The sequence below is a fragment of the Amphiprion ocellaris genome, chromosome 12 (genome assembly GCF_022539595.1).
Source record: "Amphiprion ocellaris isolate individual 3 ecotype Okinawa chromosome 12, ASM2253959v1, whole genome shotgun sequence".
NCBI classification, from domain to species: Eukaryota; Metazoa; Chordata; class Actinopteri; family Pomacentridae; genus Amphiprion; species Amphiprion ocellaris.
In genome coordinates this window covers 29,632,991-29,646,536 of record NC_072777.1, presented here as the reverse complement: position 1 = coordinate 29,646,536, position 13,546 = coordinate 29,632,991, and the positions used below count along the sequence as shown (strand labels likewise).

The 13,546-nt window shown below is 41.0% G+C and overlaps 1 protein-coding gene across 1 annotated transcript; it reads right to left on the bottom strand.

Moving 5' to 3' along the window:
• Positions 1-1,158: 1,158 nt before the first annotated feature.
• On the bottom strand, positions 1,159-12,141 carry wdr20b (WD repeat domain 20b). The gene is made up of 4 exons (XM_023278123.3): positions 11,861-12,141; positions 6,365-6,547; positions 3,109-4,524; positions 1,159-2,879 (listed from the first exon to the last, which is right to left on the bottom strand). Exons 1-4 carry the CDS (start codon positions 12,107-12,109, stop codon positions 2,823-2,825), a joined length of 1,905 nt encoding a protein of 634 aa, XP_023133891.2. The 5' UTR covers positions 12,110-12,141; the 3' UTR covers positions 1,159-2,822.
• Positions 12,142-13,546: the final 1,405 nt, after the last annotated feature.

Here is a 13,546-nt window from a genome sequence, read left to right as displayed (position 1 = left end):
ACATCACCTCTGTTTCCCTCCTTACACTCGTGTCACAAGCTGCTGGTCGGTTTAATGGCCGTGAGTGCTTGTGTTTCTTCTAAAAGTGACTCGTAAATTATGGAGGCGCAGTTTTATTCCACTCTCAGATTATAAAATATATATGAGGTAGTAGGAAGGCATTTGTGAATGGTATAGAGAGATGACAGGATGCACGGACGGACAGAATGACAGACAAAAATCAATTGATTAATGATTTTAAAGGAAGTTCTCGTTTGTGTGCGCAACACTGCCACCCACTGGGCTACTGTCACACTAACATGCTGAAGAAAACGTTCAGGAGGGGAAAAGGAGCAAAAAAATTAAAGAATAAATGGATGGTTCTGCTCAGTTTAGTTGGGTCAGTATATAATTGAGAGACATTTAAAGTCCACGGGATATATCTTACATACATTTTTATTAAAAATAAAAAAAAATAATGTTTTTTATATTCATTCTGATCATGTCTTTACAAATTCTATAATTATTTATTATGGAAACAATCACTTATTCATAAAAAATGACTGGACATCACTAAAATGTCAATAACCGACCGAATGTAATAACAACCACCTTCTAATTAGCTAAACAATAATAAAATGAGCTGATTAAAAATAGTTTGGATTGTGTTCTTTTTATTAAGTTGAGATAATGACAGCTATTTCTTTTTTTGGCAATATGTCAAATTTTATATGGAAAATAACAAATTGTATCACTTTCAACTAAGTTCCCCATTACAAAAACACCTCAAGGAAGTGTGTTAATTCCAGATCACATGACCTGCTCCACATGATGTCATTTCCTCCTGGAGAAAAGACTGGCCAGACTCCAAGGCTTTCTGACTTATTTAATATAAAGTAGTGTGTGAATCAAGTGTGGATTTATGGCATGTCAATAGGTTTACTATAATATCTTTATAAATAACTTTCAATTTCAGTTTTACTCAATTGTATATATAATATTTAGAAGAATCTTTCTGTAAAAATGCCACATGGTGTTTGGTTATAGACAGCCATATTGATTTTAGGCCTGAAAACAGCAAAAATGTCAACTATGTTACAAAAAGTCCCACAACTATATATCGACCCAGTTAATGGTTTTGTGTGGTGAATATTCAGGAAACAGAAATGGACCACGTCGTCTGTCAAAGCTGTTTTTAATAGGCGTCACATGGAGGAAAAAGCTCCTACTGTTAAAATCCTCAGTCCTATACGGGTGCTCTGAAAAAAAAACAAAACGAAAAAAACAAAAGACACACCCTCCTACACCGCCGCCAAGAGCTGACGTTTGTCAGTTTCAACACAGTGTCAGAAGTTTGTTCACAAGTTCAGCATCAGTTCAGTAATTATTACTCACAATGAGAGGAGTCACAGATTTCAGCCCTGTCTGCTCAACATCAGTCCTGTTTCAGTGAATTCACGAGCATGTAGATGTTTGGGACTATGGGGCGGGGAGGAGAGGGGAAACTATGCCAGCGTTAGTCTTCCTGTGGTTTACCTGAGCTCGGAGTGATGGCTGAATTAGAACACTGCATCTCCCTGTCTAAAAGGAATCTGCAGCGACAGGCTAGCTAGCATTCAGCACTACCTGTTAGACCAGAAGATTTCATAGACATTTCCTATACCAAACATTTCATTAATAAAAATACACCTGAATTCTCTTTATGTACAACAGAAAAGAAACATTTTCACCTGCATATTCAAGATTCATTTTAATATTAGGTATAGATTTTCTGTATTAGAAATATCACTATTTTCTGAAATGAGGAACTAATAATGATCATTTCACCCATAAATCATTGAAGCACAATATTTACATATATTACAGAGCCCACTTAATCTGAAACAATATTAAAATAAATGTTCAATAGATACAAAGGTTTTTTTTTTAATTCTATTTATATATATCAACCTTGTCAAGGAGTCCTTACACACTCCAAAAATGTAAAGCCATTCTCCTCTAACAAACTATTAAGTGCAAACAATTTTTTTCCCATATAAAAAACTATGATTGCAGCATCCAGCGTTGAGACAGAGAGCGTTAACAAGCCGTTTCCCCAAGTGCTTCCAAAGCTGTACTCCACCGCCATGAATTCAAAAACAGGGGAGGAAAAAAAACAAACAGTGAAAGAAAATTTGTGCAAAATACACTTTTAAGTGATACCTTGGATTAAAAATATTTGTCAAGGAAGTAGAATGCAGCCTCTCTCTCTTGAGCAGGTTTTCTGAGGACCGAGGATGCACAAGGAATCACCCAGGAGGTGGAAAATGAAAGAGACTTGGCTTTGGGGATATGCTGCTGCTCCGAAACAATCCCTCATGTTATTCCCTTTATCTGTGAATACATTAAATACACAAGGAATTAAACCCACACGAAAAGGTCAGGCAGAGGCATCGTCACAATGCTTACACCGTGTCTAGTCTTTGAAGATCTACAGGCACAAAAGATTGGGAATTTTCAGACTAGACACGACTTGATATGACCATTATAGGCGCAACAAAGAGCCAGTGGGAGCCTCCCATGAACCTCCTGGATGATTTAAAGCTCGCCCCATCTTACTTCCAATAGCACCCTTTTAATCCCCAGACAAAAAGGGGTCAAGTTTCCAAACCCTGGCTTGGCCAACATCGTAACATGAGCAGTAACGCAATGAGAGCATCTGGGTGGCTGTAGTGATGAGAATGAAGGTGACACTGGAGGACATGTGGTGTGTGACAGTGTGTGAAGAAGCGCTGCAGGGCCTTGGCCTTGGTCATCCCCGTCTCTGTTGCATGGAGCTGTCATTAGCAGCACCAGCACTGGGGCTATACTACTGTTCCACTGGGGGAGTTGGCTGGGTTGTTTTGAGATGATAGCAATCCCTGCGGAGAGACAGATAACACACATTGATAACACACAGTGAATGTAACACAAGAGGCAGAATAGTGAGGCCGTGAGGTTTACTGTCAGATAGGATGCTGTGGGTTCAGTGTGAAATAACCAAAACAAAAACCAAAAAAAACCTGTGGCTGCACAGAGTGGCACTAGCAGCTTCTCAGAAAACAATGAGAGGTGTCACATGACAGTATCCTCAAGAGGCCTGTCACTCACCACTTTCCCAGGCCTAGCCCATGTGCAAACGAAACCCTCCTGACAGGCTGTTACCAGACAGTCCTCCAGGAAGATTAGCACAGTGAGTCTTTCGTGAGCGATCTTCTTGCACACCAGCGGCTCGAGCAGCGGCACCTCCTCCATGCGCGGACACAGCATCGTGCCCAGTGTTTTAGCTGCGTCAGCTTTTGCCGTCCGTGACGAGCTGAGCTGGTTCAGCTTGTCGCTGCTCTTGCTGCTGATGTGGCCCATGCTGTGGTTTCGCTTGTGGTCCTTCTCGTGCCGCTCCTTGCGTGAGTCATGCAGCGACAGCGTTGCAAACTTGCTCACGCTGGTGGCGATGAAAGCGCTGTCGATGATGCTGTTGCCCTTGGTGGTGCTGCTGCTGTTGCTGCTGCTGCCTGTGTGACTGTTGGGGGTGCTGCCCCCTGCTGGGTTGGAGGAGTGAGGCAAGCTGTTGGACCGCGGCAGGGTGTTGGGCAGGGAGTTAGGAGGGTTGCCACTGGTGCTACTATTGCTCACATTGTCTTTACCGTTGGTGCCGCTGGAGTTTGTGGTGGTGGTGGTGGTGGTGGTGGTGGTTGATACAGTAGTCGTTTGTCCAGTGGCTGGAGGGCTTGCGGCACTCATAACATTAGTATGAGTCCTAGTGCGCGACAAAGGGAGGTGAGGGAAGAGAATGTCCTCCGTCAGGTCCCACAGACACAACTGGGTGTCCTGTCCCACCGAGCCGAACCTGTAGGTCACACTAACAGGCCGACTGTCTGTAGAGTTTCTCTTAGAGAGCCGAGAGTGAGAGCTGTTTGCTCTGTCTCTGCCTGCACCAAAGTGAATCTGCTCGTGGAAGTCCTCGTCGCTGCCGCTGAACTCAGCAGGCGGGTCCCCGTCCTCCACGCTGGTGGTGCAGTGGTCAAACGCCACCACACTCACCCACGACTTGTGGCCGTGGCCCCGCGCGATGACTCTGCAGTCCAAAAACGACCACACCGTCACCAAGTCGTCCTCCCCTCCCGCCACAATATACCGTCCATCGGGGCTCCAGCACACACACAGCAAGCCACCGAAGTAGCTCTTCATTTTTCCATGGAGCTCCGCAGCGTCGAAACCGAACACCCGCAGGAAGCCGTCCTGACTCGCGCAAGCCAGAAACTTGCCATCGGGGGAGAAGGCGAACTCATTGAGCGCCCCTTCACCGACTGTCCAACGCAATAACGGGTTGCGAGCTGATTTGCTCTTGCAGGTATGCACAGCGTAGTTTTCACCCTGCTTCAGGAGCTGGTAGTGAGGTGCCGTGGTGCCACAGGTGTTTTCCACGTTGTACAGGTACATGCTGCCACTGGAGTGAGCCACCAGAAACAGACTTTCTGAACCAGGAACCCATCGCACACATGTTACTCTGGACTTGTCTATAAGTCTCTGCAGGAAGAAACAAGACAGAGACAAGGAGACTGGTCAGCTAGTTACTTCATTCTTGAATTACTCATGGACTCAGTGGACGAAACAGAACATCATTCATGCATGATTGAATATCTAGTTCATTTCAGGAGACTGACTTCAAAACAAAAGGCAGTTTTCCACAGCAGGAAGTCCAGGCAGACATGAAATATCATGACTGTTACACGAACAGCCCCACAATCAGCCCTTTCAGCTTTTTTCTTTCTATTGCAGTGTAAAATCTGTGATGTTAAGGGCACCCAAAACAACAATAAATAGCAGTTAGCGGATGTAACTCCACTATAAAAAAAAATCAAAGAATGGAGGTTTTATACGTCAGACTATTTTGTGAAAATTATGTTGAAGATGGTGATGTTAAAGAAAACTGTTACTTAATGATGTCCTCGAGGGGGCTGAAAAATGCTTGTTTTCCCTCTCAGAGTTTAATTAATTAGTGCTGCCTTCTCCACATTTAACCAGTTATCCTAGAGATCCACAAAGTAGTTCTTCAGGGCCAGTCACAAGTATCTCCCTCCAAGTGTTAATTTCGTTGACAAACACTATGACGGAAAATATTCGTCAACTAACCTTTTTCATGGACGAAAACTTAATAAAAACTCAGTAAAAAGTCAGATATGAAGACAAAGACTGTGATGAAATATAACTGACACTTTAGTCAACGAATGAAAACGAGACGAAAATGTTAGGGCGGGACGAATGGAGAAGGGATCCAATCAGAACTACTCTTGTGTGGGACAAGTTGGGAAGAAATCCAATTAGAGCGAATCCTTTGAGGGTAGGCTGATCTATGCGGAAGCAGCAGAGCCATTCTAAACTTTGCACAGTTTGCAGGACATTTTCACAACAGTTAGGTCGTTTACATTATATATAGTTACGCATAGTTGCACAGTCTTAGTTACACAGCTTTGGTTGATTTCAGTTGACTTGGTTCATTAGCAACATGCAAATATTTTGTAGTGCACCCAGTCCGAGTGCAACAGCACGTCTCACAAACAACAGAAATGTCAGAGCTATATCTGGCACAAAAATGAAGAATTGACATCTCTTCACACTTCACATATGACAACAAGGACAAGAAGACTGTCTGTAAACCGTGTGGAGCAAAAATTGCTGGGAAAAACACCACCAACTTGAAGCGACATTTACAGACTACTCATCCAGAAATACATGCAAAGGTAAGCATACACACTAAAGTTATTTTATCAGATAAACCACCATGTTTCTGCTAAACTTGGAATAAAATAGAAGCTAAAGGAAACTACCTCTGAACTGTATTGATTCGAAGATTGATTGAAAAAGCCATGGTTATGTTTTTGACATTAAGAATAAAATAAAATACATGTTTTGTATTACAATTGTTAAATCTGTGTCTGTATGACATATTCAAACCTCAATATCATTCCATAACAGACTGATGGATATTTCCAATGACTGGATATTCTGGGGAAACATTTAGTCGACTAAGTCCACTGTGGATTTAGTTGACTAAAATCTGCTAATATTTGGTCTACTAAAACTAGACTAAGACTAAAACTCTTATGATGTTTAGTTGACTAGAACTAGACTACGACTAAAAGGTTTCATAAGACTAAAATATGACTAAAACTAAATGGTGTGTTATTCAAAAGACTAAAACTAAATCGGAACTGGCTGTCGAAAACCACAGTCTCCCCCAAAGTAGGTATTTTTTTTCCCCCTATTAACATCCCTGAAAGAGGCTCTATCTGGGTGTTGTTTTTGTGGAAGGAAAACACACAAAGTTCCTGCAGTGAAAAATGGCCTAACATTGACTGGAACCCACCTCCTCGTTGAAGAGTTTGCTGGTTTCCTTCTTTATCGGGTCTATGAGTTGCACCTGTCCTGCTGAGAAGCCCACCAGCAGGGAGACGCTCTCCGCTGTGGCTGTGAGTGGGTTGAAGTCATGGCATGTAGGCTGCGTTCCTTTGTATATCCTCTTGTCTATGGGCTTGCTAAGATCAGCAGCCTGGAACAAGAACAAATACACAGAGTTGACCACATTTTAAAGATAAAGTGTCCTATTTTACTTCAGGAAATTGTGCTCTTGATCCCAAAACCCCAATGTTGTGACATGCAGAAAGTTCATAGCCAGAAATAGACATAAAGAACAACAAAGACTGACATTTGTGACAGCTTCATCACTGCAACTCTGTTTTGGTCTATTGTGGTGCATTAAAGGACCCTGACAGAAAGCTCTGGGGTTGTAACTATAAAGGCATCAGTGCTGTCAAAGGAAAAAAAATAAGGATCTTTGACTGACTGTGACATTTCAAGCGCTGCTGGCAACCAGCATATGTGACTAAAAATCACACCAGTGTCACAAGCAAGAAGGAGCTCAAAAATAAATCTAAAGAGTGATATATACAAACACCCAGGACTGATTCACTGTTGCTTTTCTCCGTCCGGTTATGCATATCACCAGCCAAGTTCAGCTCTCAATTAAAAATTTACACACTCATCACAACCCCAAATACAAACTGCAACAAGCTGCGTCTAGACTCCTGTTTGCGCAACAGTTAAAAGCCGAAGCTAAACTCAGTGGGGAAGTCTTCCCACCTGTTGAGATAAGAGTCCACAGCTTGTGCAATAATCCACTTCAACAATCAGGAAGCTTCTGTAGTTCTGCTTTGACTTTCAACAGATAACAGCCTCCCCTTTGACTCCCATTCACCCTCACCTGCAGAGAAGCCTCAGATAGAAAGAGACCACGCTGGCTCTTTATTTCATGCCAAACCATGCACTTTTACTCCCTTAGTTGTCAACAGACCAATTTCAAAAATTGCAAAGGAGGAAACGCATGGAAAATCTGCATATAATATTGACATTTGATTGAAGAGCTGTAGCGTTCAGGTAGACTGGTAGGTCGAACTTTTCTCATTTGATCAAATTCTCATTGGTCAGACCATCACCATTTGTTAATTTCATAAGCAGAAAAGTGTGACAATCAGACAGAATCCATCTATTATTTTTGTCTGCGGGAGGAACAGACTTCCTGTGAAGTTTGAAGGTGCAAACAGACCTGATCATTAAATCAGGAGACAGTTTGGTCCTACAGGTCTGACTTACTGTTTCTTAAATCTTCAACCATGTTTCCTGTTTTTATTCTTTAAATTACAATAAAATTATGTTTCACAGGACCAAAACAAAAACAATCCTCTAAAATCAATAGATCAACTCAATGTCCTGACTTACTGCAGTTTTCCAGAACTTTCAACCTCATCTCAGCAGATAAAAAAATACAACTAAAGGTTTGCTTGGTGGGGTTTCCTGGAGCTTTCGGTTGCACATCATGGTCCTTCTCAGTGGATCGTTAAAACATGTCGTCTAAATGTGCGCTTACTGGCTTTTTTTCCAGAATTTTCAACCAAATCTCAGCAGATAACATTAATTTAAACACATCTCTATCTAAAGGCTTTCTTAGTAGGTTTTTCTGGTGATTTCAGTTGTACCACTTTGCTGGCTTGTTTTAAAAGTTGAGTGTAAACTCTGCAAACAGCAGATTGTGTATCACAGCTCCACAACCAACATGTAGATCCGCTACAAGCAGCAGCTAACTTGTCTGTGTCATAAGCCTCAATAGTTCTTGTACTGGGATCAACAGTTGATACGTGTCCACTGTGGGATGCTGCTGCTGACTTTCCTCCAGCTGCTTCCTTCATTTCCACCAATCTATTCTGCATCTCCCTTACCATAAATGATATGCTCATCTACACACTGTTTGCATCTCATTTACCAGCTACATATGTTCTATATTTATTGCCAGAGCCGTACACCATAACAGTAAACTTATGAATCAGTTTCAGTATTAGCTTGTACTTTGTGTATCATCTATCTTATCATGCATGTATCCAATTATGTATTACATGTTCCTTGTTCCTCCTAACCCTACCCCCTCTACCTCTTCTGTCCCTCTCAACCTGCAGTAGATGGGTTCCCCATATGAGCCAGGTTCTGCTCAAGGTTTCTTCCTGTTAAAAGGGAGTTTTTTCTTGCCACTGTCGCCTTAGGGCTTGCTCTGCGGGTTCAGGCATATGGGTTCGGTAAAGCGTCTTGAGACAATTTCAGCTGTAATTGGCACTATATAAATAAAATTGAATTGAATTGAATATAGTTCTATTTTCAGAAATCATATAAAGATGAGCAGGTGCATGCTGGTCTGCTGGTCAAATGATTTAATATGCTGCAAATACTAGCTGTTCATGTTATTTATAGTTCAATTAGGCTAATAAGGCTGCAAGTAGAGTGCTTTCAGTGTACCGTGGAACACTTAGTTAATCAAGAGCAATTTATTTTTTCCCCACGACCAATCAGTCTGTTAAAAAATAGCTACAATTTCAGCTCAAGTTAACTGAAATGAACAGTACTGAATTAATTCTGCTACACAAGAATAAACAGATTTCAAAATAATACCACTTTTATAAGGCCAATATTTGCATATTTTGACTTTTACACTATATATAAAAAAATCAATCACATTACGTTGTAGGAACAGTAATTATAGCATTTCTTTTCCACTGCAGCATATATAAAAATGTTAATGTGATTTTTGCTGGCAGCTGTACTAAAAAAAAGCATGTCTGGAACATCTCTGCAGCACCGCAATGCTAAGATTAGAATGGTATTTTGTACCACATTTTACCTTTATTACACAATTGCAGTTCTTGTAATTTGGAAATTGTTGTGCCCTCGTATTCTAGAGCAAATTAACTTTAAATATACCTACATCACATACCTAAATTACAGTCTCTGGTTCATTTTAGTAGAAGCTGATAGAAAACGGGATCTAAAATAACCAACTATTGCTCCTGAATGTTCTTATTAGTAGTTTGCCATGGAGTTCTCATAGTGAGTCTGGGCTGCTCCTATTCTGTGTTTTCAGAGGCTGCTTCAGGGACAAAGACATCATCGCATGATCACCACTGTCACAGTCACCATCCCTGTTTAACCAAACGTGGCTCGCTGCGATGACATCATCGCTGCATGCAACCTAACAGTGGATCACACTGCATCACATCTGACAGGAGAGCGCACACATCATTACATCACGGGTAACAAACACTCCTCACTTCCAAGAAAACAGCTTACAAAGTGAACACCAGCGGCGTTGTTGGGCCTGAGACATCTGAGGCTGTAGCCCTGAATGCTTCATGAAAAATCATAGATCTTCAAAAAAATTTTGTGTGTGTTTTAAAAAGTAGGAATAATTTTAAAAATAGCCCTGGGTCTATTCATCTGTCATTCCAATCATGCATCAAACACCTGAAAAAAATAAGATCAAATAAATGATCAAAAATGTTGGGGCATTATTTTGCTGTTCAGAGAAGTAAACGAAAGTCAAGACATGACAGAAAAACTGAGGTTTTTAAGTTTCACAGTCTTGCAGCGGTCACATTATCGAGCTTACTGGCATTTCCTCTATACAACATCACTTCTCTAATCTTTAAGTATCAAAACATGGCAACAGATAGCAGAGTAACAGCGATTGCTGTAGTAGGCATTACATTTTATGGGACTTTGTGGGGGAAGTATTTGTCCTCATCAGCACGTGCATCTCTACTCCTGGACTATTTAACGCACCGGTCATCCACATTACTAATTAATAAAATTTATGAAAACAAGCATTTTTATACACAATCCTGAGGCACACCGCTTGACAATCACTGCTCTAGCTCTCCTGTACTATGACTGAACGATTATAGAAAATATCTGATTGCAATTTTTCTAACAGATACTGCAATATGAGCTGCGAAAATTTGAGACAATATTCAATGTGTAATTGATTTTAAACATGATGGATTATTACCACATGAGACTGTGACACAAGAAGGATGGCACAAATTTGTAAAACTATTGACATGACGGTTTAAATTAAAGCTGCAAGACTGTATGAGTGCATCTGCATCAAAAATAAGAAAGAAGAAATCCTTTTTTTTTAAAGTAAAAAAAACAGTTTGGAACCACTTTCATGGGGTGTAATACCAGCAAAGGCATCTAAAGTAGTTTTTTGCCTTTAGATGGTATTCAGATTTCGCTTTTCACTCATTACACATAGCTCTGTGTTGCTTATTTTAAATGGTCAAACAATTTTTTTTGTGTTGCCTTGTATGGAAGTAATAGCTGCCAACACTGCTGACAAAGAACCTGTTTTTGGTCAGCATTATCCTTTTCATAGCTGAGATATTTCCTTACAACTGACACTGCATTTCTTTTAGCAACCAGGTGTCATTTTTTAGTTGACTGATTATGTTCATTTTGTCATCTTTATCTATCAGATCAGCGTTTCTATACTCTGCTTCACTGAAATCACTTTGCACATGTAAAGCCTGCATGTCAATAAACTCTGTATCTTGACAAAAAAGTTTCAAGACCCTAAAAAAAACACTGTAACCCTTAAGTCACAGTAAATGATGTTCGATCAGACTGACTTCTTTGGTAGATTGGTCGCGAAAAATTGGAAAGTTTTCAGCATTAACCATAAAACAAAGTTGCAAAATGGTGTGTTTGAGTGAACTGGCCTTATGTCACATTGCAATTTGCGATCCTTATGCTGAAATGATATATCATGCTGCCCTAACACTGATCCTAGCAGACATGCAAACTTGCAAAGCATGAATTGGCCTTAATGCCAAGACATACAGTTGGAGATCCGCTGGTCTCACTGCCTGCACTCACTGTTATATTAATGTCGAACATGGGCTAGAAAGCACAGAAAGAAACTAAGACTACCTAAGTTTGCCAGTGTTTTGCAGTGTCTCTGTTCTATTTTCATTTTGCAGTGCAATAACTTGAAAATTCTGCAATTATCAGATTAAAATCTAGAGACTTGCAGGCTGGGCTGAGCCTTTAATGTGTCAGAATCCAACAACAAAGCTTCTGCTGGTGAACACTGTTGACAACCTGCCACTCATTGTGCATAAAGCTTCAGTTACCATGTAAAGAAACAAGAATAAACAGACATGATATGACATGATATGACAAGCCTTTTCCTGGCGTCATCCGGCTCACTGGGATATCTCATGTCACAGCTTGTCACCGGCTACGAACTCAAACAACTGGCGGTCTGTGAGAGGCCAAAACAACTGTGGCGATGTTAGCCGAGAATGCTAATTAGTCCCTAACTCAGCCAGGTCTGCTACATGGCCTGGTCTGGACAATCTGCGCACTTCAATGACAGCAGCTCACACAGTTGACAGCCCGCCTGAGACACGTTAAAAGCCGCCGAAGCACCGAGCCGCTCCCGGGCAGCGGTGCCTCGGTCTTCGCGATCACTACTGTTTACCTTCCTCACGCCTTTGTAGATATAAAAGTAGAGTTCCCGGCCCACATTGAAACAGATCCTGTCGCCGTTGCCGGACTGGTCGTTTACGTTGACGAAGGAGACCTTGACAGGGTTGGAGCCCTGCGAGTTGAAAGGCACCCGGTTCGGGCGGCTGTATTCGGAGTGAGTGAGGAGTTTGTAGACGCCTTCTCGTGTGGTGAACTGAGTTTTAATTTCGTTCATCTCCTTCCCTCCTCCCTCCGCCGCCATCTTGGAAATTGGCGTTCATCCTTGTCCCAGCCCCGGATGTTAGTCACAGCGCATGCGTTGGATCGTTGGCGTCCAGCAGTCATGCGCATAGAGAAATAAAAAGACAACTCGAAATTAGCGGTAGTTGAAAAAAATATCACCATTAAATATTTAACCTTCTAGGACCTGGTGTCCACATATGTGGACATTGTTTTTGTTTTGTTTTTACAGAGAGAGGGCATTGTTCATAATAATGATAATAACAATAATAATTCTAATAATAAAAATAACAATAGCAACAATAATAACAATATAAATATAGTATTAATATAATATTAATTTAATAAAATATAATAAATATAATAATCAGATATAGACATTATCTGATTATTATATTTATTGGTTACTCCTTATCTCAAATAACTAGAAGAAATCTAAAATGCAAGTCCAACCAAAGCTCGAGTCTTAAGAGGTTAATTTCAGTCCATATCGATAAATATTAATCATTTTTCATGGCTTATTTTAAATAAACATCAGGAGGAAAAAGGTTTATTCCGGTTATTAGCCACGTTAGCCTATTTATCATGGTGCACAGGTAATAATTTTAATGTTGGCAATGAAAAACACATAATAAAAACAAATACATTTACGCCCATAAATAAAATTTTATTAGGATAAAGCAATCACTCGTTGAAGCCTTTGGCCTGTTGGGACCAGTGGTTGCCCTTAAGAGATGGGTTTTGCAGTCTAAAAACAACCCTGTCTCCCACTATCTTCGACTGAACAGCAAACTTGATGTTGGGAGAAAGAGGCTGATGCTGGGTGTGCATCAAGTGAAACAAGGTGCAGTCCAGCCACTCAGAACCTTAACCTCCATGCACATTTAAACCTAATTCTGGGCTTTACTGTTTTCTGTCTTTAATGTGCATTAAGGTGAGATGGAATGAGGCGCAGTTATGTGACAACCGGCATGCGTTTGTCCGTCTGTTGATCTGTGAATCTGTCTGTCTGTCCATGCACAACATTACTCAAAAACAGAAAAAGATTTGGGTGAAATTTCCAGGCAAGGTCAGAAATGACACAGGGACCACCTCATTAGATTTTGGCAGTGATGCGGCTTATATTCTGGATCCACGGATTTATTTAAGATTCCTGTGTCATTGTGAGATAGCATCACAGCGTCACTGTAACTATAACAACAAGTGAACGCTACGTCTGCTGCTTGCTGACGATCACATGATTGTGATCCAACTACAAATTCACCGCTGCAGACTTATCGGGATTTATCCATCGGAAATCATACAGGGAATAACTGCTTAAATTGTGGGGGTGTTTCTGAGTCCCATCAATTCCTGCCGCCCGCTACATATTTAGGTCACGTGATTTGGCATCCATACATAACGTACACATGTATAACACATACATATGCTCAGCGCAAGGTTATTTTGTTTGTGGCTA

Excerpts from the sequence above, each read along its gene's own strand:
- wdr20b (XM_023278123.3), bottom strand. The coding sequence starts at position 12,109 with ATGGCGGCGGAGGGAGGAGGGAAGGAGATGAACGAAATTAAAACTCAG. Across the intron at positions 6,548-11,860 it reads TCTACAAAGGCGTGAGGAAG|GCTGCTGATCTTAGCAAGCC; the intron begins GTAAACAGTAGT and ends TTCTTGTTCCAG. Across the intron at positions 4,525-6,364 it reads GCAAACTCTTCAACGAGGAG|AGACTTATAGACAAGTCCAG; the intron begins GTGGGTTCCAGT and ends TTCTTCCTGCAG.